Source organism: Conger conger, chromosome 12 (genome assembly GCF_963514075.1).
Source record: "Conger conger chromosome 12, fConCon1.1, whole genome shotgun sequence".
NCBI lineage: Eukaryota > Metazoa > Chordata > Actinopteri > Anguilliformes > Congridae > Conger > Conger conger.
Window position 1 is genome coordinate 4,013,275 of NC_083771.1, and position 25,654 is coordinate 4,038,928.

The window sequence follows — 25,654 nt, forward strand, 5'->3', positions numbered from 1 at the left end:
GCCATGTTGATTAAAATTTCAACCGAAGTTACGCCATTCGCGAATAATCACGACATATGACGATGACACTTTAAAACCCGTCCAAAGAGTTCACCATACACAATACACCTACAAAGGCGAGTATCCCAGATTATTTTTTTCTCAGAAGCGTTCATCGTGATATCTTTAGTGAAAATGTTTAGAAAATATTTTCTGGGGTAATGGTATCCTGTCAGCTTGGTTTTCAACGACGTTGAATGAGTCTACTCAATTCGTTCGAGGAGATTGATTGAAAAGCCGAACCTGGCAGCCCTATCCCCGTCCCCAACTGACAGAAAGGTCTGCCAAAGATGGTGGGGAAATTTACAAGATGAAAATATTAATTCGCAAGTCAAATCTGACATGATGAATTTGCTGTTTAACCAGATAAAGACAAATTTCAAACCTATTTAATAACTATACACATTTCAATAAATAGATACAATATTTTACAATGTTGCGATTGGGTCATCTAAAAACAATGTTCACAAAAATAATTTATTGACCAGTAAGGAGCACTACTAAGTTACTGAAAAACATGTGACTCTAGCCAGTAAGCAAAAAAAGCTCACTTGTGGCAAGTTTGGGGAAAAATCCCGTGGGCTACATTTTTCAAGTCTATTTCTATTATTCTACACAGTTCTGTAGTTCGTATGGACGTAAAATACAGCTAGTTTAACCTCTCAGTACCGCCTTCCTCTCTGTCCCCACCGTAAACACTGAAAACCCGCCTCTTTTTCAATCTGAAAAGCGCGGAAGGTTCCCTGGGAGGAGGAACTTGTCTTGTTGGGGATATTGAATGTAACATGAGTGGATACATTGTAATATAAACATATATACTTTTATCTGGTCACCTCACCAAAACTAACATAAAATCTGGAAAATGATTAGTTCAACGCAAAGCAAATGGCTAAACCTGCATGAATAGCATTTTACACCAAAAAAACTTTTGGGAGACAAACAATTACACGCTTTAATTCCAAATTACACTTGCTTTTAATATTATATAATTTAATATAATATGCTTTCCATATGCTTTGTGACCGTGCAATAATGCATTAAAGATACCTTTACTTACAGGAGTTATTCTGTTTCATAGTCCTAGATGATTTTCACTCTCATGTAATGTCTGCTGAATGTTGAGGATTGTGTGTTATCAGGCCTTTTGGAGGTTTATTGTTTATAAGCATCAGGACCATGTTCCTTAAGGATGTCCCTTGCTACTTTGTGGTATGTGCTTGAGATGTTACATACGTAGATGCCCCAGCTGAGATACCACGGACCGGTTCCAGTGAGATATTTTCTGTGGTTAATCTGAACAGGTGGCACACATGGAAACAATGTGAGGAGCAGGTGCTCTATCTTGGTGTTTTCTCAAGATATGAAACGCAGAGCAGCAACGTTGTTGTGCACCAAACCGGTTTTTCCAAGATTTGCTGGTGACGCTTCCTGTGTGATCCCAGCATGACAACTTCAGTCAGCGCTGTCGTAAACTGTGCAGGTGTAAAATGGTGCCATGTTCATAGTGAAGGTTGTCTTGGAACTAGTTGGAAGCATGTGTGATGCAGTTGAAAATTACGAGCTTATTGATGCTCTTTATTTTAAATAAGGCCCTGAACCTTTGCAATTGGCATTAGTACAGTGCCATGGATATGGCATATATCCATGGCACATACAGGCTGGATTACTGTAACTTGCATAAGGGGACATGAAAGGAAAAATCATGAAAGGCTGTGCCACACTACCTACAGTAGGCAGCTACAGGATGCATATAGTTTTGAATTCAGACCATTTGTTTGTAAGTAGCCTGAGGGTTGTTGAAAAAAATACGGTATCTCTTAAGTCAAAACATCAAATATCTACCTCTGTCCAGCTAAAGGAGCTAGCTGCCATCACAATATGATGTACAAACATTGTGCAAGTACACCACAAGAACAATAACTCATTCATTTGATAAGAATATAAAATTTCCTGTTTATAGCTTCAGAATTTATTTTATCGAAACTGAAAGCCTTTATGGTTGTTGGCACAGTGACTGTATATATCCATGATTATCTCAGTTCAGGCTAGTTTTAGTTGAGATATCACCCCAGCTGGCTGCTAAGCATTCTTTTAATTATATATACAATGCTAAGTGCCACGTTAATCACACCTGAAGGCTCAGCTAGGCTTTAAGTACTGCAAGACATTACCTGAGTGTGCCTTTTTTCCTCTCTTTGCTGTTTTTCCCACAGCTTTTAAAAAGTGTGGAGTATGGACCATCCTCTTCTCCCTTTTGGATTCCAACACAACAGGATATCTACAAGTATGCATCCAGAACAAGTGCAGATAGTTGGATTGTATTTAAATAGGCTAAATTAATCGATGGACACCTTGACCCCTTACTTCCATATGTGGCAAAGCTTTGAATGGCTTGTACCTCCTTCAAGCTGTTCATTCTAATGGAACGTAATGTTCTGAGTATGGTGCACTGCCATTGGCACTTTCTTCCTCCACACCTGGGGATGAAAGATGAAGATCGGCAGGCCCACTGGGTTTGGTAGAGATCTGGATTATGGTTCTAATGCAGCCATTGATATTTTGTAATGCCAGTCTAGAATGGAATGAGAGAACAGACGTCTGGCTTGCATTCGTTCAGATGAGTGCATTAAGCAGGAGCTATCTTAACAACCTCCTCTGCCATGCTTGGGCAGACAAGAGAGGGGGTAGGAGAGGGTGCTGCTTGTGCTGTTTTTCACACTGTGTGTCTGTAACGAGCTACAACCCCATCCCCCCTTCCCCCTCCCTTTCTGTCATCTTTCACAGCCACAAACACCCAGTGGAGGAAGAGCATCTGATGTGGATCTACAGTTTGTTTTCAAAATGATGATGCATATACACTACTGGCCTTACATAAAGGTCAAAATTCAAAATAGCCTTTTTGGGATTCCGAAGTGTGGGTTACGTCTTTCTCGATTGTGCTCGGGAAGCTGCTGAAACACCTTGGGTCTGACCCCTGGAGACGGAGAGGCCTCCTCGGCTCCAAGGCGCTGGTTGCTATGGCTCCCTCTTTGCCATATATATCAGTGCTCCTACCCTGAGGCCTGGGTCGGGGGTTGGCTGCCACACATGGCTTGTTCCGCGGGGAAATGAAGCGTGCCACAGTAAGACACACCACATACTGAGCTGCACAGCGTAAACGGCCTGGATTTAATGATGCCACAGACCATTAAGAGGACTTTAACCGAATGTTGGCTCAATGCAGCAACGTTCCATCCTGGCTGTTTATAATTTCACTTAATAATTGCATAATGCACGACAAAGGGGAAAAAGGTTGCAATAATGAAAGGCCCTCTGATATAGATGAACAACTCAGGGACTCAGAATGGAAAATATTTCTGTGTAATAGCCAGGCTAGAATATTTATGTCGTTGGTGGTGTGAAGACAAGGAAAAGGTCAATGTGAACAAGCACTGAAAGCCCAAATACAGTAATAATTAAGCATTTAAGCTCATTAAGATGTATGTTTCTCCTTAGGTAATGCTAAGACCACCTTTAGGGAAAATGTTAACCTGTCATACCTGTGGAATATGACAGATAGGCTAATATGTATGTGAACCAAGTGCCTATGAAGCTCCGACAGTAGGAGGTATTTTATTGAAGATGGCTGTAACAGAGCCCTTGCTGATTCTGTACTTTCTCCATAGGCCTGCTTATCAGGGTGAGGTGAAAGGGCATATTTTTTGTGACATTAGACTGAATAAATGTAATAAAGTATGATAATTCCACACCTGTTTGTGCTGATTGTGTGTGTGCACCTACTGTACGTGTGTATAACTAAACGTTGAGTGTCCTAGGTAGCTAATTTGTGCTTTCAGCAAAGCGTATGCATAATTCGGATGATTCAGGGTAATGTCTGATAATGGTGTTCCGTTCAGAGTATAGCACTAGTATTTATCGATAACGAGGTCCTTCAACAAAATAACTGACAGAAAGCGGAAGAGAAAGATCACTGACTGACACAACTATTATTGCACAGAGGCTTTTGTTGGTGTGTCCCTTTGAATGAGTAAACAAACAAATATAGGCAAATCATACCAAATACATCCCGGTGGAGGGAAGAAACCATAATTTCCAAAAATACATACCAAATGGTTAGAACCATGATTTTGGCTCAACAGTGGAGCAGCAAATCGGAATGTGAGTTGTGCGGCATAGGTTGTAAAGCAAAAATGGTTCAATTCTAGTGTGAGGAAGCAAAGGTCAGTTGACGATAAGGTTCAGCACTCAAATACGGCGGGAGGTCACAGAAGGGTAACGGTGCTGACATTTTTTGGCAGGACAACATTGCAGATCTGATCCAATTGGCAAAGTCTTTACTGCTTGGTGCCTGGATAACCAAGTCCAAGAAATGTAATAACAGCATATTTTTTTTAGATGAAATGTCAACCTTAAGGAACTTGTGGTACAATGCATAATTTTGCCTACTTGTTTATATTCTTTTTTATCTCAATATCTAGGACCATAAATCGTCTAACTTAAAGTAAAAGTCCATCAAAAGTAAGCGATCCCAAAGGATAAATATAGAATAGACAGAAAATAAAATAAAAATGTGGCACCCTGCACTGAAAATATGTTAAAGGAAATATAGTGCTTATTTATTTATTTATTTTAATGAAGAAATGCAAATGTATCTATTTGTATTACTTAATTTGTGTGCTAAAGCATAACTAATTTTATATTAGTTTAAAGCAATAGGTGTTCTGTGTGTTCTCATAGGGTTATCTTCTTAATACATCCAATGAGTCTCACTATTTACTGCTCAGGGCCAAACATATCTCCACAAAATTCCAATTAAAGTTTCTCAACCAAAACCTCCCTTTGTAATTAATCATCATTGCTATGGAATTACAATGAAAAAGGAACATGGTGCACATTTAATTCGCCAAAAATGAATCCATAGGCAAAAACTTTTAAGCTGAGATCTGGAACTGTCGTGACCATTAATTTAACAGTCAAATAATGTATGGCAGTGTAGAAAGGAGAAAAATCTGTCCACATTTCTGAACACTGGCAAATGGAAGGTTCAGCCCCTTAGCAGCTTCCATGCTCCGGTTGTTGGTGTGTTTGGTGGATGCTGTGGCCTATCTCCCTAGCAGTGCCATAGGAAACACCTGCAATGCCATTCCTCCACCCCTCAAATATGCATGGTTGGCCAACAACAATAACACAGCTGCACTCCCTCTGATCATCCCAATCCAGTTGCTAGGAAATTAACTTCAGCCAATCGAAGAAAGCATGGAAAATAGTAAGTAATTCAGTTCAAATCTTAGACCTGCGCTGTTCCTTGCTGCTCAGTTCTACCTCATTCTATTTTTTTGGCACACCTATTTGTCAAATTTTACTAGTATTTCAACTCCAACGTTTTATTTTTGGTCGTATTTGAACTATAGCTATGCCTACTAGGCTAAATAGAACACAACCAAAGGTATAATGTTGACTCTCGGCACCTCTTCCATGTGAAACCCAAGGAACAGTTTGGATTACATTTTTAAATGGATTTGGACTGGGAACAGTTCTATTTTTGGAATGAAATGGTGACTGGAGCCACAGACCTATATTTAGTAATTGATGGAGGAAACAGACTTGGCACCATGCATGCTGTATAAGGCCATATTGTCATCCAAATTACCATGACATTCTTCACAGGGGTCTTCTTGCACCCTGCATCAATTTGAACTTTCTTCTGGCATTGGATAGATATGTATAGAGTGCAGTCTGTTAGTATTTTAACAGTGGCTGTATAAAAAGGGCTGCAATTCCTACATAGTTCACACAGCATGAATGTAGTAAATACCCGCAAATTAAAGGTGACAGTCTCCACTTTCACCTCATATTCCTTGCTTTCACATCGAATGTGCTGGATTACAGAGCCAAAAAGGCAAATTTGTACCACGGTCAAAATACGTACAGACTGCACTGGATGTCGCTACACAGAACCAAATAATTCAATAAAGAATAAACAAATAGGAGGCAGTTCAGGATATTATACAGTATGTCTTACTGCTGAAAAACCAATGCATTGTATTTGGCACTCACTTACACACTTGCCCTACATAAAAATAAAATAAAATACGAAGGAAGGAACGATAGGTTACAGGTGACTTAACGACTCCAAACGATGCCAGACATCTGTTGATATGAATATATGAATGCGCCATCGCTCTAACCACAGTACCACAACTGAGTATATTCTCTAATGGTGCCTTCCTTCCTTTTTCCAGCCACAACCGTTGCAGGCTGCAAAGTGAAACATCGCACGGGGGCTTACGAGCGGCATACACATAATTTTCGTAATTTCAATTGAGACCTTTTCCCATTAACGGCATAAGGCTTCTTCGTATTTGGCAAAGATGAAATTGCCGGATATGCGTCGGGAAAGAAACTGCTATTCACAATTCTGCATTACCAATAAAGAGTAGCCTATCATCATAACGAAATAAGTACAGTAAATGGGAATATGTTACTGTTTATCTATATGGACTCATTGCATATTGCGATCTTCATTTTCAAATGAAGCTGCACACTATTTGTGGCAGTTATGTACGTTAGCCACTAGGCTACACGCTGCCATTTTTTTGCAGCCCCACATTCCCAATTTTATTTTATTCATCTAATTAATCTGACTTATATGTAATACCTCGAATATAGAGATGATTGATCTATGAACACTAATTGTTGCATGTACCTAAAAGAAAGCCTCCATTTTTTGGATCTCTTTGTGAGTGAGTGTGTGTTGGGGGATCATGGCCCTTCAAAACAAGGAATGTCTGATATCATATGCTAAGAAGAAGAGATGTGCAGGCACTGAGTACTTGTCCTATAATTGATTTAATCTGTCAAACAAATGATATTTTAAGTGTCTGGAAGCCTGTAGCAATGTTGAAAGCTGCTAAGGATCTGGACTAGATGTTAGTTCCAGTCACAGTGTTGAACATAACCATTAAATTGTCAGGATGTCAGTGGGTCAATGACTCCCTAAATTCTACTTACTCACCAAGACAGCTTTTTTGTTCCTATGTTTAAAGAGTACTTCTATGGGGGATATTTAAATGTGTGTAAAGTAGATTATGAATTAGAATTCAGAGTCTCGAGCATTTTACTTCTGCATAAATATTTTACATAAAAGACCTGCATCTCACTGTATTTCAAACGAAAGCTATTATGAAATATTAATTGTATTGTAAAGTTAAGTGTCACATTGCCTATAATAAACATTGCCTAAAGATTAAAGCTGGGTTATTGATTTGATGGACATTTAGGCTATAGCCTGTCATTGTTGCTTGTAAGATTTTGGGGGATGTATGCTACCCTACAATGTTTCATGTTATTGCTGACGAGGCAGATTACATTTAAAGATGGAAAGATACAAAACGACAGCCTGTCGAAAGTAAAAGCCAGACAGCATCATTGTTCTAGTTACGTTTGTTTTTAAATCAAAAATATATTTTAAAAAAAAAGTGCTTTCACTTTTACCCATAGTCACATCAGAACAGGTAGCCAAAGTTGTCATGTAACGTTGTCACGCATGACATACGTCAGTTTCTACGACAGTAAGCAACAGGAAACTTTTGATTGATCGGGCAAGTACAAATTGGCAGCGTTGGTTGGCTAGGCTATTACATGCTAGTTTCAGCGATGCGCGTAATGTATGTGATGATACACAGCAACTTCGACAACCGCAGAGTTGTCCAGAATATCCGAATAATGTCAGGTGGAACTGCCAACCCGAAGTAGCTTGAAGCTTCACTTCATGGCGTTTGTCTATACGCAACCATGCAGCTAGTCGAGCGCTGGGCACCCATGATCAGCGGAATATTAAGCTACATTCTCTTTTCCGTTCACAAAGGAACGTTCGAAAGTTGGTTTCAACCTATACTACAACATGAACGTTGTAGTGTTAACCGTTTGTAAAGCCGTTATTTCTGGGTGGCTAACGTTAACTGTTAGCTAGCTGTGATAAAGAGTGGAAAACACAACGAGCAGTAAAGTTACAAAATAGGAAGCTAATACTACGCGATGCATTCCAGAGTGGACCAGGTTACACCGAGATGTGCAATGCGCTCTTTCTGAAATAGCTGGCTGCCTAGGGAGTAATGTGGCATCGCTGTACGGACTTAAATCAGCTTAGTTTGGAAGCAGTGACGCGGCGGAACCCATGAGAGGCGGGGCTTTCGTTCTGAGCCAGTGTGTGTTGCCAGGCGCTTGGTCAGTGTGTGGGAAGTGCTGCAATTTCATAGCGTCACAGGGCTTTACGCTGCCGCTGCCGCCGAGTGCTGGAGGTGCTGCCGTGAGTGTACGCTAGCTAGTTGCTGATCGGAGAGTAAAGCTACTTAGGGTCGGTAGCAAACCTGGACAGGACCCCGTGAACAACCGGCAGAGGTCAACTATTGGCAAACTTTATTGTATAACGTTATTGACCGAGGCCACATCTTCTGTTTTTCACTGCTGTTGTGTCGCAAGAGCTTCCCACATTTTAACAGCCTTGGCTGGGGTAATACCCTCTAAGTGCAATAGCTAAATGATCATGGAGAGGAAGAGGATGGACTGCCCAGCTCTGCCCCAGGGTTGGAAGAAAGAAGAAGTGATCCGGAAGTCGGGGCTCAGTGCTGGCAAGAGCGATGTCTACTACTACAGGTAAATCTGCCAGTAACAGGAGTGCGTAACAAGAGTTGTCAAGATTGCGGGAGACACTGATGCACTATTTGTTACCTATTTTCTCTAGCTATGCATATTCTCAAAGTTAAGTTACAGCTTGAACAAGACAGCTAGCTAATCAGTAAAGCTGCGAGGTAGCCTTGCTACCTTGTTAGCAGGGCAACACGAAAGCTAGCTACTGTGGCGAGTTAGTCGAGCTGGCTACATTTGTAACCGTTTCTGTCAAAGTGTATTCTCACAAAGAAGGAGGCTGGTAGCTGTTACTGGGTGTTAACTTCTAGTCAACTGAAGTGTATAGCGATGTAGTCCATTTACAATTGCCACTCGAGGAGCACTTTTTATATTTTATCTTTTCGAGTGTTTTGTCAACTTCAAAATACCGAACAAGTCATTAGTTCCGCTGTGTTTTTTGGTAGCTAGGCTACGTGACTGAATTTAAGCTGTAACTACCCAACTAACATCAATACGAACAGCATCTAGCTAGCTGTTAAAAGTTATACGGTTAATTCTTGGAACTCTTAAAAGCTTTTAGTTCGTGCATGAGCAGTGGCTTCTCATCTGCGTGGTCAGAAGGTCACACAGAATAAGTGAGAGAAGCCTCCAATAAGTACACGCTTTCTGTGTGACAGTGCTTCTCAAAACTGGGCCGCTCAAATGTTATTTTCAGTACAATTTCACCCTGGGTCCACAACTCAAATGCATATGACAATCTTGCACATCGACACCTACTTCCCTGGTTGAGCGAATAAGTATGGACACTTCCTAGTGATCTAGTTTTTAATTTAGTGGCCCACACCCCACCCCTTTCTCTTAACCTGAAGAGACTGCATTAATAATTTAATAATGCAATGTTGTTATTTTGATGTCAAGGAAGAAGACCATTGTGTTTTAAATACTGGCTTCTGTTATTTTCACATTTGGCATACATTTACATACATTATTGTTGAACACATTTGCTTGCTGGAGCACTTTGATGGAACACTACTTTGAAGTGTGCAATAGCTAGGGTCTTTGCCTTAATATGTGGTGCGAGGATACACAATTATTCACATAATGTTTTACGCTATTCTTTTAAAGTTGCCGCAACTTGGTTTCATATCAGCTGGAAGTGACCAGATTATTTTCATGTTTAGTGGTCAGTTTAATTTTGATCGGTCTGTCATTGTGCAGGATATTCAATCAATTGCTGAAATGCATTGTTCATCGTTTGTCTATAGAGCCTGCTGTTATTTCCAGGAAGCCTGCCTGGGTCACCAGAGGTCCTGCTATAACTATGTACAGCTTAATTTTGCTTCTTGCATTGTAGTGTGGTTATGATGCAGTATTAGTGATATCACTGGATGCAGTAGTGGAAAAGCCTTCTGAGAACTTGATAAAGAAAAGTAAAGAAACATAATCTTCAATGTCAATTTTTTTATGTTCTCAATAAAGGGCTACTGTTATTTCTAACTTACTCGTTTAGGTTCTGACTTTTAGACAATAATACCAGATAAAAGAGTACCTCTTTTTGTCATAGAATAGAAAATTAAGTTTACGGGGACGTGACTTGAGGGGGGTGCTTTCACCGTGTTCTCGGTTTTGCCTGGGAATCGAAACGCCGTTGCTCCCGAAAGGGGCAGGAAGTGTGAGGCAAGGCCCTTCGGCGGCGGCCGGCCCTCCTGACTGTGACCGCGGCCCGCCGTCATCCCGGGAGGGCCGCTTGTGGAAACGCCTCTCATTCTCATTCTCATTCTCATGACGTGCTCCCAGCACGCAGGCCGCGCGGCTCCGTGCAGGTCCGGGCGATCGTGCAGGATTTGGGTCTGAGGTGTGGCCCTGGCCCGGTATATTTGGCGTCTCTCTCTCTCTCTCTCTCTCTCTCTCTCTTTCACATCCTTTGTTCGGATGCCCGTCTGTGTTCGTGTCTGGCGAAGAGGGACGTGAACCAAAAGTAGATAATTACATCAATTTCTTTACGTAATCAAAAAAGCAATCGCACCGGCGACGTGACTGGGAGCCCGTGAGCTCTTCAGCGTTCGCCATTCTGGATCCGGGGCTCTGGTTTCCCTTGCGACTGTGTGTTCTCGGTGTGCTTCGCTGCAACCGAGTGCGCGTTGTCCTGGTGGCAGGAAGCGGGCTGTAATGAGGGATTTCTCAGAATGACTCGCTCTGGTTTCTGCAGCGGTTGTGACGGGCTACTTTTGAGCAGCACCGTTCAAGTTGTCATTTCTTCTCTCTCTCTCTCTCTCTCTCTCTCTCGCTTTCTCCCCCCAGCGAATCCTGTTCACGCTGATGTGGCCAGAGGGGGAGGGGTGTTTGGTTTGTTTAAGGTGCCGGGGTGCGGAGGTGCGGAGGAGCTGTAAACCGATCCCGAGCCCTGCATGCACGCTCCTCTCCGGTCTCTTTCGGTGACCGTTGGAAATTACGCGGGGGCAGGGTCGCCATGGCAACCCAATCTGCCGTCCTGGCGACACGCCGGCGACTTCTCACGCCGTGCGTTGAACCGCCGCGGCCTGGCCCCTCGATTCCGCTCCCCGTTTTTCTTTCCGCGTTTTCGCGGACGCGTTCAGGTTTCTCGCCGCTTCACGCAGACTGCTTCATGCTTTCTGGGAAAGGGTGAGAATTGTGCTTTGTGCTGGACACCCGGCCGAGTCGATAGTTTGTTTAAGAAAAGGCAAGGATACTGTACCACATCTCTGTAAGGCAGCCATTGCGAAAGTAGCTGGCCTTCACCACAGTCTTCAGCAAACCGCAGTCATCTTGATATGCGTAGAGTCATAGATTGCTCACGTAGGCTAAGGTGACTGTTCAAAGTTGTCGTGAGTATTATGGTTGACCATGAGCTTCATCCACAAGGTAGAGTTGTCTTTTATTTTTTTGTGGTCCTACGTACCGGGAGAGGGAAAGAAAACGAAAAAGCGGGGTAATTCAGATGAAGTCTCATTCGCCCGGTCGTGTTCGATGTCCCATTAGCCCGGTCCCGTTCGAGGTCCCGTCAGATGCGAGCCTGAAAACATGTCCTGGCTCGACTTGGCAGCGCTCTCGCTCCCTTCCTGTAAGCTCCGTCTTTCCGCAGAACTTGTTGAAGATGTGGGAAGGGGCTGGATTAGACCTCTTCCGGATAATCTCCAGACTGAGGAAGGCCTGGAGGGGGTGGGAGTTTGGGAATGTTTGCTATCCTTTGCATAGTCTGCATGTTTCCTTTCTCGGGCCAGACAGGGATGTCGTTATGAGTCACTCTTGAGTCACCCCTTGGTGAACTGGCTCCTCAAGACAAAGTCAACGCTCACCTCGCAGTCCTGGGGTCCCAGGCTTTTGGGCACCCAGCATTCAGACCCCTAGACCTGCCGTCTGGCGTTAAAAAGTGGGAACTGGAGAGTGCGAAGGAGAGGGTGGCCCCTTTGGCGAGGGAATGTGCGTATGGTCCCTTTCTGTGTGAGCGAGAGGGAGGGAGGGAGGGAGGGAGGGGGGGGGTGTGGGGCGGCCCGGGGGGGCCTGGGTTGTTATTGTCTGAGAGAGGGTCAGAACGACTCGTAGTTCGAATCAGGGAAGGAGGGGTGGATACTGGTTGTTATGCAGGTTGCTGCGATCAGAAAGACCAAACCCTGGGACCCGCCCCCCCCCTGACCGGGAAAATCTCGTACGGTTACCGACCCATCCATTTTAGGACTATCTACCACTCGTCCCCAGATACTCAGCTTTGTCAAGCTTCCAGTTGTGACTTCCACAACACACTGATGACTGCCCATGCCAATATCGCCTCCCCCCCAGGACCTGGACCATCTAAGGTCTGTAGCGCCTCCCCCCCAGGACCAGATGTATTTAAGGTCTGTAGCAGGCAGGAGATGAGAAGGGTTGCTGGTTTGAAGCTCAGCCACCGAGCGCCACAGGGATTTCTCTCGGGGAGCTGGCAGACGGACCTCGCGGGCAACGCGTGACGCCGGGTGAGGAAGGCACACATATGACAGATGGGACGGGCGGTTGCGATGCTGACTGTGTCCGTGCTGCTGCTTTTTCTGAAATGCACGGGAACGCCAAACGCGGTTCGCCTCAGTGCAGCAAAGGGAGGAAGTGTGTCCGCTCGGGTGGAAATAATCGGGCCGATGTGCACCACAATACTCTTTTTCACAAGCTCTTTGTAGTCAAGTTCAATGCCAATACATTGAGTTTGTTTTTTGTTATTGTGGTTGACAAATGTGTATGTTAAATGTAGTACACGTCTCAAAATGCATTAAGCAGCAAGCAAATGAAGTTGCTTTCCTTTTGAAATGGGTTTTACATTAGGCATATTTACAAGTGATATGGAAGATAGTGTCAGCTTGGCTTGTAGTCCTACAGTTGGTCCAAACTGGCCCTTGAAAACCTTGCAAGCGCTTAATTTTGTTTTTTGGAAAATTGGATGTTGTCGAAGTGCCTGGATTTTGCAACGGCTGCGAAATCCTTTGGTTCATCTGTTTTAAGAAACCTTTTCCATTGCTGTTGGCGAGCGTGGCGGGCGAACGTGCAGGTGAACTTAGTCACTTACGTGGAGCGTAGGCTACAATCTCCTTGGTGCAGGGTGGTGATAATAAGCAATCAGGAATATATGGTCCATGATAAGATCATGTAGGCGTTGGTATGAATAAGTACTCAGATCTTGCATTAATAATTTTGCAGGCACACTGTGGTTATGTAAACCACGGTGGTTATATATCACGCTTTGTGTTCAGCTTCACAGTAAAAACGGGCTGGACCTCCTGACGGGCGACGGGATGGGGCCGCTCCGTGGGGCTTGTCCGCTCGTTGGCCCCGGGAACCGTCCTCTGGGTGCGCTGCTCCCACCCGCCCGCCCGCCACGCTCGCCAACGCTCCCCCGGCCGGTGAATGATTCAGCCGCCTTCCTCTCCCCCCGCCGCGTGCGGCGCTGACGGGGTTAAATTCTGAGCGAGCAGAATCCTCCAGCGAGTCCCCGGCCCCCCTCCCCCACCCTGTGAAACCACACTCCTCCTGCCCACGCCCTTTTGCACTCGCACATCGGGCCCAGCCGGGCCCGCCCCAGCCAGCGCTAGGAGATCCGCGCTCTCCTCTCCCAAAGAAACGGGCCTTTTTCCGCGGGCTGGGCGATGCCGGCCGCCGGGGGGGTAGGGCGGGGCTCAGAGGCCTCCCTCGGCGTGTCCTGCCTTTCCTCCCTGCCCCCTCCCCGCCCGCCCTCCTTCCCGCGTCTTTGTTTTCCAGGGACGGTGCGTCCGTGACGACGCTGCACCGGAACGGGGCGGTCGCCCGTGCGGCTGGCTGCTCCGGGCGGGCCGCGTCGGCTGAGGTTACGCGGTGTGAAATGAGTCCTCGGCTCCCGTAATCTAATTTCACGATGAGCGCGCAGAGAGGAGCTTACGGGGGGGTGGGGGGGTTGTCGTCTTTCTGCACGAAAACGGGGGAAGACTCTTCTCTTACTCACGCCGAGTTTGCTGTATTAAGCAGAAAAAAGCCCTTAGTCTAGACCCCCACGCAAAAGGGCCAAAAGTGGATCCTCATGCGCAAACAATACTGGTTTTGGAATATTCATTAGTTTAACAGTTGAAGGGCTTTTAAGTCAACGGAAATCGCCAACGTTTCTGCGGCTGTCGATGAAACGAGAAATTCTGGTTAATCAATACCTCACCGTCTAGCACCTCGGCAGGCAGGAAGCGGTCTCTTTGGCAGAACACGGACGGCAAAAGACTTTCGGTTTCTCCTGAGCAGGGCCGACTACCGCGCAGAGCACACCTGGACCCTCCGTGTCTCCCACACCAGGTTCGCCAATCCGACGCGGCGCAAAGTTCACTTCTCCAGCTCGCGAAACGTTTGTCCCGGCATTCTCTGAACTTGCTGCGAATGGGCTGCTGCCGTATCGTGACTTTAATCTCCACATCTCAAAGCGTTTGGCAGCGGAGGTGGGAACGGGGCACATCGGCGGTGCGTGTCGCCCACCTGGGCTGGATTCACGCCAGCCTTTTTAACTCACGGCTGGAGGCCTGCCAGCGCTCCCTCTGAGCCTCACCTTGGACTGTGAGCAAAGAGACGCAAATCAAACGTCAAAGAATTCAAACACGACGGGGGAAAAAAAACCACGCATGGAAAAATACAAATAACGGACGAAGACGCTGATTGAAAGTGTGCATGATTAAGCGCACGCCAATGCTGTCCTCCTCCAACGAAATGTTTACAGAATTTTTAGTCTTGAAGCTTTAAATATATTTCTCGAGTTGTTTGCTATAATAGTCCTGGCAGTATGAATAAAATAAAGATTTCAGTTGTGTTGCACATACGTGTTATGTGTAATCTAACCATTCTATATTGCCAAATATTGAAAATGATTGAGTTGATGAGGGGATGTAGAAATGTGGGGATCTTCATTACCTGAGACAAGCGGCGTTCCCTTAACCTCGACGCGCTCAAACTGCCAGTGCGGTGTGCTAACGCCCCCCTGCTCAAACTGCCAGTGCGGTGTGCTAACGCCCCCCTGCTCAAACTGCCAGTGCGGTGTGCTAACGCCCCCCTGCTCAGCTCTGCAGACATTGGGGTTGGGCTTTGGCTGGACGGCTAGCCGTCACGGCCAGAAGTCTCGTCTCCGTACGGCCTGCGTACGACTCTTCCCAGCAGGCCCTGCTGAGACAGGCCTTCTGAGCGGTAACCAAGGGTTTTAACCTCCCCCCTCCCACCCACCCCCAGCTCTGACTCATCGCTGAGTCATGCGGCCCAGCTCGGCTGCAGTCAGGGACTGTGAGCACCGCCTCGCACGCCGGCGTGCTCCTTCCAGTCCGTCCACCGGTCGCCCTAACGGCGGTGCATGGAAATAATTAGACCGCGCCGTCGAAGGACCGCCCTTCCTGCCTTCCGACCGGCCGGCCAACCCTCAGACGCACCGTGTGCTCGGGAGCTTCTCTTTCCCAGAATTCAGTTTAGATAACAGCCCCCCCCGCCCCTTCTGCTCAGAGAAGGAGAAGATAGACCTGCTGTTTTTTATTTTAACCCCCGGTTAAAATATGTTACAGTGAATCTGTATGTGGTCGAAAGCAAACCTCAACTCTAAATGGAGTTAAATCTGCAAATTTTAAAGCAAGATTGCTTTTTATTTTCATTTCTTACTGTTCATAATTTAATTTCTTTTAAAGGCAGAGGGCCCTGTGTAAACTTTTTAAAAAGATGAATACAAAGGCCCAGATTTAATTATAAGGGCTTTAATGAGTCAGGTGAGTATAATTCCAGGGCTGAACATTTTATTCTGAAGTAACTCCATGCCTTCTAAAGTATCCAACTGCAGTGGCTGTTCTGTCTGGTGTTAACAACCATGGGTTTCTTGAAACTTTTGTAGAGAAGCCTTTGTAGAGAAGAACATCCATGGATCCATGATGCTTTGCGGTTGTGTGGCAGCTGGGGGCACAGGAAATATTGTGCGAGTGGAAGGAAGAATAGATTCCACCAAATATCAAGAAATTCTAGAGGCGAATGTTCAAAGGTGTCAGTCCAGACATTGAGGTTGAAGAGAGTTTGGGTATTCCCGCAAGACAATGATCCAAAGCATACCCCAAAATCAACCATGAAGACGGACGAAGGTTTTGGAATGGCCACCGCAGTCGCCAGACTTGAAGATAGAGGTGTTCTGCCAGGAAGAATCTAGAAACATTCCAAAAGCAGGAATTGAAAGGCTCTTAACTAGCTACAGAGTCTTTGCAAACTACTATATATAATCCTACACTCATTTGTCCACATTTAAGAAAAACCCTTTGATCATTACATGAAACTGGTAAAATTTGCAACTCTCTTTTAAAAAGGAAATTTTAAAATTCTTTCCTATTACAATATCCCTATGCCGTGGGTGTCAAATTCTTTCCCATCTCACTGGTTTGTGCAGGAATTTCACTACAAAAAATGTTGACCCAAAATATATTTAAAGCAACATGCCTCAAAATGGCTGTCAACCTTCCAAAAGTAGTTAAAGTAGCAAAAGTACCCTGTGTCGAAAACTTGTTGAAGATCGCACATTTACCCTTAGAACCTCATTGAAAGGTAATATAAAATAACTCTGATTCTAGCGGGAGCCCGCTTCTTGCAGTCAGGCCTACTGTCTAGGCGGGAGGTTCCTGTAAGGGAAGTGCCTCTGTAGCACGGGAACACGAGAAACGAGAAGCGAAACTAGCCCCGAGATCAAACTCTGCGCTTCGGCCTGGCCTTTTTGCTTTTTACGAGGTGCGGGGCTGTAAGTCACGGAGAGGTAGCCGCGCACACACACACACGCACACGCACACACACACTGGCACACACGCACATGCTCACACTGACACATGCACACACACGCACACGCACATACACACACGCGCACACACACACACTGTCACACACAAACACACACACACATACACTCTCACTCGCTCTCACACATACACTCTGCCACACACTCTCACTCTCTCACTCACATGCACCACACACACACTTGTGTACATGCACGCACACACTCTCACACAGACGGCGCACACTCAGAGCTAGGTCGTAGGGCATCCCATCGGCTGGGGGGGAATGCACCTATTGTGCGGGGGTCAATAAAGCGGGGCCCTCCCCCCTCTGTGATGTTTTGTCAGGGGAGGTGCGCACTTTCAGGCATGACTAAGGGCACCATAAAAGAACCCCTCGTTTTGGGGCTAGCTGCCTTAGCTGGTAATAACCGGGATCCTGGCCTGAGTACGCGTCTCACCACGGTACAGTCAAGCCGCCTATATGGTCTTCAGGGTTCAAACACTTTAAATAAACAGCATTGTGATTGGTTGCTTCAGCTTGAGGAAGTGGGACAGATCACATTTCAGCCCATTAGCTCTACGGAGAGAAATAAACACAGATTAAAGTCCGCCATCTCTCCCACACAGGCCAAAAACATATCCTTGTGATAATATTGTGGAACTGCATTTGGCTTTTCGTATGAAAATGGCCCAGCCCTAGGTAACTCAGAACAATGTTGGCGGCCGCTTTTTGCTGATGGCGGTTATGTTTTTTCTGGTAATCCACCTTCATCCCTGGTATATTGTTCCGCCGTATTTCAGTGTGAAAAACAGTCTGGACTTTCCCTTCAGCTTTCTGCTATTTTTAAAGTTTTGGTTCCATCTTAAGATCTCCCTGAATTGTCCCTGCTGAAAAAGTAATTGGGTTCTAGCTTTCAGGCACACTGGTGAGCCTGGTTGTATTGTCTTGTCTGACAACCCCTCTCTCTCTTTCTTTCTCTTTCTGTTGCTCTCTCTCGCACTCTTGCACTCTTGCTCTCCTGCCCCCCCCCCCCTCTCTCTCTCTCTCTCTCTCTGATGCAATCCTCTGACCCATCAAGCTTGAGCCCCCACCCCCAACTCCCTACCGCATAAAAAAATATAATTTACAAAATATGTTGCGTTTTACATAGTCTGTATTTTTAGGTATGTTTTCTCTATTTTTAATCTAGGCTCCACTACTGCTCAGCTTAATTGTACGCATGTTGACGTTGAGAATTTGCAAGATTGTGCCGTCTCGAGGTTGCAGCCTAATCTCAAAATGACTTATTTCCATTTGAGGGCTGTTGGGTAATACCCGGTGTTTGTGTGGGCTTAACACAACAGGCGCCACTGGGCACCACTCAGGCTGTGCTGTTGACGGAGAGAGGGGACTTTCTGGTAATACGGGGCGCACAAACATTTTGGGGGAAAATAAACAGAAATTTGGTGTTGCCTTGGCGAGCATTTATTATCATAGCGCTAACCCTTTGCACGTGGGGCTGTGTAGCGTAAGCCAGTCGGACCCCAGACTGCGTGTGTAGCGTGCAGCTCTGCAGTCTCGAGGAGAGGCCGGACCCGGCTATTTGCATCTGTAATTACGCTAATCTGTTTACGGCGCAGGAGGTCAGTGCTATAAATACGAGCCCTGTGCCCCACGTCCACCGCGGGCATGAAATCTGCAGAATGCATCTGAAGCGGAGCTCATGGGGAACATGTCTACCTTGTGCTGCCCATCGGTCTGTGTTTACAGGTCTCCTTCTCAGGAGGCTGTGATGTCACTTCCCAGTTCTGGTGATTTTGGTCACACCTGAGCTTGGATTAACCTTGGATTAACCTTGGATTAACCTTGGATTAATTAGCGTAGTGGTACAACACGTACAGTAAGGTACATGACTGGGACCCGCAAGGTCGACGGTTGATCCCCGGTGTAGCCACAATAAGATCCGCACAGCCGTTGGGCCCTTGAGCAAGGCCCTTAACCCTGCTTTGCTCCAGGCGAGGATTCTCTCCTGCTTAGTCTAATGAACTGTATGTCACTCTGGATAAAAGCGTCAGCCAAATGACATTAATGTAATGTAGTGTAACACCTTTTGCCACAATGGCCTTTTTAGCAAACCGTGTTTTGCTGCTGTGTGCTGTAAAAAGGTTTCGAAAGTTCAACTGATCTGGTGAATGCGAGTAACTCCCTCTAATTCAGATATGTTTGAGCTCAGTGTTGATTACTACTGCCTGATTTACTGCCTTTTCTTGAGGGCTTTTCTTTTCTCTTTTATTTGATGGGGATAGTATGCATTTCAACATACTAGATGAGGGAAAACATATCCAATGCATTGTACCGCACCATTTGTAGCGTTTGCGTGATACGTCTTCTCTAGACAAGTTTTTCAGCACACATACAACACCAATTAGAGTGTGTAAAAAATACGAATAAATTGTAAAAGAGATGTCTAAGCATGTTTTCACTTTCTCATTATGGGTTATGGTGTATCGATTTCTGGGCGCAAATGGCAATTTTATCCATTTAAAATGAAATCTTCAGCACAGTAAAGAGTGATGAAACTGAATGGGTTGAATACTTCCTGAAGCCGCTGCATATCTGTGGGGTTTTCTGTGGGGATTGACCTTGAGGGAAAGTACCTACAGCCGTGTCTGAAGTCCCTTCCCATACTGCACCTGGCTGCTGCACTCAAAGCCTCCCATGGGTGCGCTTCATGTCCGGGCGAGGCAGGAACGCAGGTGTGCCACTGTGGGGGGCGTGTCTCCCCGCCAGCGTCATGGCGACCGGCGCTGTGGAGCGTGGACTCGCCATAGACGCTCTGCTTAGCCGGGCTCTCAGGTCCCAAGGACCCTTAGACAGCGGTCCTCAGGGTCCTCCAAGGCTGTTCCTGGGGCCCCACATCCTAAATAACAAGGCTCTATAGGGGCTGCAGAGAAGTTACTGAGTTTCTTGGAAGTGCTGCACTGTGAGTTACTCTCTATGCCTTAAAGTACTGTAACCTGTGGCCTAGTGGCTAAGGTGCATGGCTGGGGCCTGGAAGGTTGGTGGTTAAAGCCACGGTAAGATCCGCACAGCTGTTGGGACCCTTGAGCAAGGCCCTTAACCCCGCATTGCTCCAGGTGGGATTGTCCCCTGCTTAGTCTAATCAACTGTAAGTGGCTTTGGATAAAAGCGTCATTATGATTCTGCGCGCTGACGAGTGCCGCTCTCCCCTCCAGCCCCACGGGGAAGAAGTTCAGGAGCAAGCCCCAGCTGTCGCGGTACCTGGGGAACACGGTGGACCTGGGCTGCTTCGACTTCCGCACGGGGAAGATGATGCCCAGCAAACTGCAGAAGAACAAGCAGAGGCTCCGGAACGAGAACATGAGCCTGTCCAAGGTACGGCCACACACCTGCAGAACCACAGGCGGGAAAACCTCACCACGCACTGCGCCTTTAAGAGGGCCAAGTGACGAAAAACCCAGGGAGGAACGCACGCATTTCTCACTAATGGATTAGGAAAGAGGTCCAATTAGTTCTTTAGAAAATGGAGGACATACAAGTTAAAGGCAAACATTCTAAAACAACTACCAGAAGGTTCACAAAACCCAACAAAGTGACTTGTGCCGTGACTCCTAGCTAGCCAAGAGAACCCATTTGCACTAATGTGCTTTAAATAGAGAATAATAGTTGAAACCTTGCTCATGCTTATTTCTTTTTAGCATGTTTTGTTAGCTATAAGAAAAGCCGTACTTCCAATGTAAAGCACTGCTCTAATATTCTCGATATTTTAATTTGACTTGGGAGGTGGACCATATGTAATGTACAAATGTTATTGTTTTTACTGTTAACTGGTATGAAATGGCCCGTGAGTCTTAGGGCAAGAGCATGCCCCTGTCGTGGGTTCATGAAATGTGCTTCCAGTTTTTAGAAGACTGATAATGCACCAGAGCACAGTGGCACAAAGGTCAGAGTTCAGCTCTCAGACAGAATTAGATTGGCAAAACCAGGATCGAGGCAGAAGACATGAATCTCAGATGTGGAAGAAGCGGTTATTTATACACTTTCAGAAAGTCCCACCGTCGCTTGTTTGTTATGGTAATATCACTCATGGAACGCATCCAGGGAGTTTTTCATTGTGTCTTTCGGAGCACAGCTATTGCTTCATGGTTATTTGGGGAAATAAACGGCTTCATGGTACTCATGGTTTTCCAGAGTGGAATGTTTGTGTGAAATTATTACAGAAATGCACTTGCAGCAATAATAGTAATACAAATAGTAATACTGCGCATAATAATCATAATATAATACAATAAAATTTTGTATTTTCATCAGCCTCTACCAGCACGCATTGGCCAAGCATGTTTGACTTTGTCACTGAAGACGGATGTTGTGGTGAAATTTGAAATGTTTTGTACTGGAGAACACATCACCCACAAGGAAAAGCACTGGGCAATTAAGCATACGGGCATTTTGAAATCTACACCACTCTAACCGAACGCACTCTGTCAAAACAAAGGCCAAGCTTCAGTTGTGTGTTAAATGGTGAGCATATGCCCTTTTTTCCAGCTGTCTGACTTCTCCTTTAAAGTAGGCCTTTGAAAAGCTCCCTTCCGCGTGTTTACCTTCTGTAAGGCCCAGCAGAGCGCTGTGGAGAGCAGAACCGGCAGCGAGTGTTGCTCTGGAGAAGCACACGCAGCATTAGCCCTGGGCCAGGGGTGCTAACGGCGTGCTAACGGCAGGCCTCCAGCCCGGACCCAGCCTGGACTCTGATTTGTAGGCGGTAACGCAACACCCCTCCCCCCCCCCCTGCTCCGGCTCAGTGACCCGACGGGGTCGGATTACGGCCTGCGGTTACCGCGCGTCGCCACCCGCCACCTCCTCTCACACTCGCTCCGCGCCGGCCAGAATAACCGCCGAATAAACGGGGGGGTGGTAGGTTTGTGGCGCTCCGTCGTTTGCAGGTTTTTTCCCCTCGGGCGTTTGGGGAAATGCGCCAGACTGGGCGTAGCTGGGTTTTTTCTGACGGCGGGGAAGGCCCGCTGCTGCCTGGGCTTCAGCTGGGACGGCCTGCGCGGTATAAACCAACGCGGGGCGGGGTGTGATTGCCAGCTCGCCAGCTGTCGGGAGGTTGGGAGGATAAGGCCCGCGATGCGCTTCCGTTTCGCGCAGGGGCGTGCCGGCAGACCAAATGTCTTCGTTCCACTTCCTGGGTTGACGTTGCTGTTCAAGGCCCGCGCTCTTATTCTTTGTTTTTGAGCTTTTCGTATCGTACTTGAGCTTTCGGTTTACGTTCCATGCCGATTCAAGTACAACAATTGCAATTTTGGGAGAAGTGTGCGTGTTTCAGGATCAAACGGAACATTTTTCGAGCTGCTTGTAAAACTATTTGTTCCACGTGACATGGTGTCTGTTTTTTTCAAAATTATCGGATGACGTTGCTAAATAGAAACGTGTGAGCCCATCTAATCTGCTTCTTTCAGACTGAGCCAAAAGCCTTTTGAGAGCCCTGTTGATCTTCTGAATTAGTTTGTTGTTAGTTGGTTATTTCCCAGTTATTTTGCTCCTTCTTTCTCCTTGTATTCTCTCCACTTACGCTACACTTATCACTGTCCATGTTAACGGAGAGCTGACTGCAGGAGGGGCAGTGGAAGGGGTTAGGGGGGAAAAAACCAAAATGACCTACGTCCCTGCTCTTTGCGAACGTTTTGTAGGAAGGGACCAGGAAGAGGACGTGTGTGTGGGCCTTTAACTGCTCGCTGGCCCCCCGTGCCGGGTCTGTTTTCGCCGCGGGAACACGCTGAGCGCTGGAGGCGGACGCAGGCGTGTAACCGGCCGCGTACGTGCCCAGCACCGCCACTCTCCTCTGTTCGCACGGAGACCTCTCCCAGCGCGCAGATGATAAGAGGCTGGTGGATCTTTATCTCAAACCTGCACCCTGCTCCAGGTGTCTGCGGGCTGTGGACGTAAGGAGCCGCCAGTCGCGGTACATTACAGTTAATTAGCTGATGCTTTTATCCAAAGCGACTGACAGTTGATTAGACTAACAGTCCTCCCCCAGAGCAATTTGGGGTTAAGGATTTTGCTCAAGGGCCCAACAGTTCTGCAGATCTTAGCGTGATTACACCAGGGCTTGAGCCACCAACCTTCCGGGTCCCAGTCACGTAGCTTAACCACTAGCTTGCGGACTGCCCCATAAACAACACAAACGTGGCGTTCTTGTGGTCGGCCAGACGTCACGCCCAGCTCAGTGAACTGGCCTGGTTGGCTGGCTTACAGGTTTCTGCTGCAGAATAGTGGGAGTGATAGAATAAGTGCAAGGGAAGAGGAACAGTCTAAAAGGGTGTAGACACCTTCTTTGTGCCGTATGTTTGGCTAAATAAACTTTTCAGTAGTATGTTTTGGAGGGCACCTTGCTGTTTCCTGGGGCCCCCACATCCTTAACAAGAGCGCCCAACATCTATTGGCCTGTAGAGAAGTGACTTATAGCCTGGAAGTGCTGTGCTCTGAATCTCTCTCTCGGTGGCCTAAAGTATTCCGCTCGCTGATAAGTGTGCTGCTGTCGGCGGCTGTGCCTGTGCCTTCTGGAAGGTTCCGTGGGAGGAAACGTACAGCACTGAGTGTGAGCGAGTGTACAGGGGAAGACCCCGGCTCCTCTGCGTCGTGTTCGGCGCGGCTGTACTCTGGGAAACGGACTCTCTCCGGCCGTGGGGACGGGGTTGACGAGTTTACGAGGGCGCGCTGAACGCGTGATTGATTTAGTTTAATTTGAAATGGAATGCGCCGTAACCTAGCGCACGGCGCACGCGGTATTATGCTTTTCTGCATAACGCCCCAGAAAGGCCTGCCGCTGACTCCGTACAGCTGTTATTACATTCGCATTCGGGCTTCGTGGAAAACGGCCTCTGGAGGAGCGTTTGGCTGACTCCTGCACATGCTCTTTTTGAATACAGAACAGATTCGCCGTTAATGTTTTGCACCGTTTTAGTCTTTTTTTCTGCTGTTGTTCCACGCGTAGACCTGCACTGTTGTGTGTATTGCATATTGGCCAAAGTACCATTGTGATCAAACGATGTTCCACTTCAAATGTAGTCTTTAAGGAATACATGGGTTTACTCTCCAGAGAAAAGCGTTGACATGGCAGTTCAAACGGCCATTTGCAAATGCGGCGTTCCCTTGGAAGTATAGAGACGTTTATTGGCCGGTTTGCCGTTGGCCTAAACCAGAGACACGACGCGGTTCCCTCTGCGCTCGTCTTTTATGCCTTCATCTGGCCGGGTGTCCCGCTTCAATGTCGTCCCCTTCTCTGAAACCACTCATTCAAGGCTTTCAGCAGACCGGTTCTTGGACGTGTGTTTGGCTGAGTCTGGGAGAAGCCTTCATCTGTGCCTGCAGTGTGTGTAATTAGTGATTGTGAGCCTTTTGATGTGGGTGGGGCGGCAGTACCTTAAGAAAGGGAGGGGCACCATGTGTTTATCCTGCTGTTAGCCCGGTTTTCGCTAACCGTCGTTTTGTTAAACCTCGCTGAGAGGCCGCTCTCCGAAACCTCCTGGTGTAGTTAGCCCTGCTCACTTTCAATATCCACTTCTGGGTTGTAAATTTCTATGCTATGTTTGAAGGAACATCCAACCATTTAGTGTTCCATAGCTGAGGTCAGTGCTTTGTCAGAAATAATTTGAGTGGATGTTTGTTGTGGAAAGGAAGTTTAGATTGCATGACTGTGGGAACACGAGCTTGTTTCAGAGTGTAGGACTAGTTCTCCTTTATGAAGTTGGGAAGGTGCATTTGCATGAATTGGCCCTGGGGTAGTGAGCCTTCATAGGAGAGACACTACATAAATGATATCTCTGATTGGCCAGGAGCTGAGGCATTAGTCCTGCTGGTAGAGCAACATCGAACACACAATTATCAGTTATATGCATTATCTGAGCCCTCTGAACCTGATGATTATGTTTTCTACACACAATAAAAACATCACGCCCAGTCTCTGCTTAGACTGCTGCGTGAAGGATCGCAACTCTACTCCTTTCACACTGATATTTGAATACCTTTCAATACCACGCAGAAGCCTGCTCTAGTTCTACGGAGTGCAGCTCGCTCGATGTAGTAATGCATCAGCCGATCGGACGTGGCATCGGAAGGCTGGCAGTAATTCGGCAGGAACCTCTCTGATGTTCGCATTCGCAAACAAGATGGAGGAGCGGTTAGCCCCCTCGAGTAGACCTGTGATCCATTCGCTGGCCTGGCACACCGTCTGTGTGTACCAGTTTCTCAGGGGTGGTAGAGTATGAAGGGAACGGCCTAGCTCTTTATTTTTCTCACAGGACTCTTCAACTACAAACTACAACACTGCGAGTATAGCAAATGGGTTCGATATGATACGATAAATATAGCTTTATACCATGACAGTGACGACTGCTATGCACTGATTTTTCAGAATGAGTGTATTTGAAGTTTTCACGGCGTGTTGGAAACGGCTCAGTTCTGTGGAAAGACACTCTGCCTGGCGAACACACCCACAACAAACCAGCAGCGCATTCCAGAGAGCCGCTCCGAGGCGGGCGTGTTTTCTGCGTGTGCGCCGTCGCCAGGGCGACGTCCCGGTGCCGCTGTCAGCACGCCGGAGCTCCGCCCCGAGGCGCTGGTCGAGCGCTGTGAAATCCGCCGGCTTTCGCTCTGTGCGCACCATACCCCCCGCGAGGGAGCTACCCAGCCAGGGCGACTGAGCGCGCTC

At 46.7% G+C, this 25,654-nt stretch overlaps 1 protein-coding gene across 1 annotated transcript in view; it reads left to right on the top strand.

The window, feature by feature from the left end:
• Window positions 1-8,208: 8,208 nt before the first annotated feature.
• Window positions 8,209-25,654, top strand: part of mbd2 (methyl-CpG binding domain protein 2) — a 46,680-nt gene continuing 29,234 nt past the window's right edge. Inside the window, exons 1-2 of the mRNA XM_061262464.1 lie at window positions 8,209-8,694; window positions 20,160-20,319. Coding sequence (XP_061118448.1) covers window positions 8,579-8,694; window positions 20,160-20,319 — 276 coding nt within the window. The 5' untranslated portion in view covers window positions 8,209-8,578. The remainder of the gene's footprint in view (window positions 8,695-20,159; window positions 20,320-25,654) is intronic.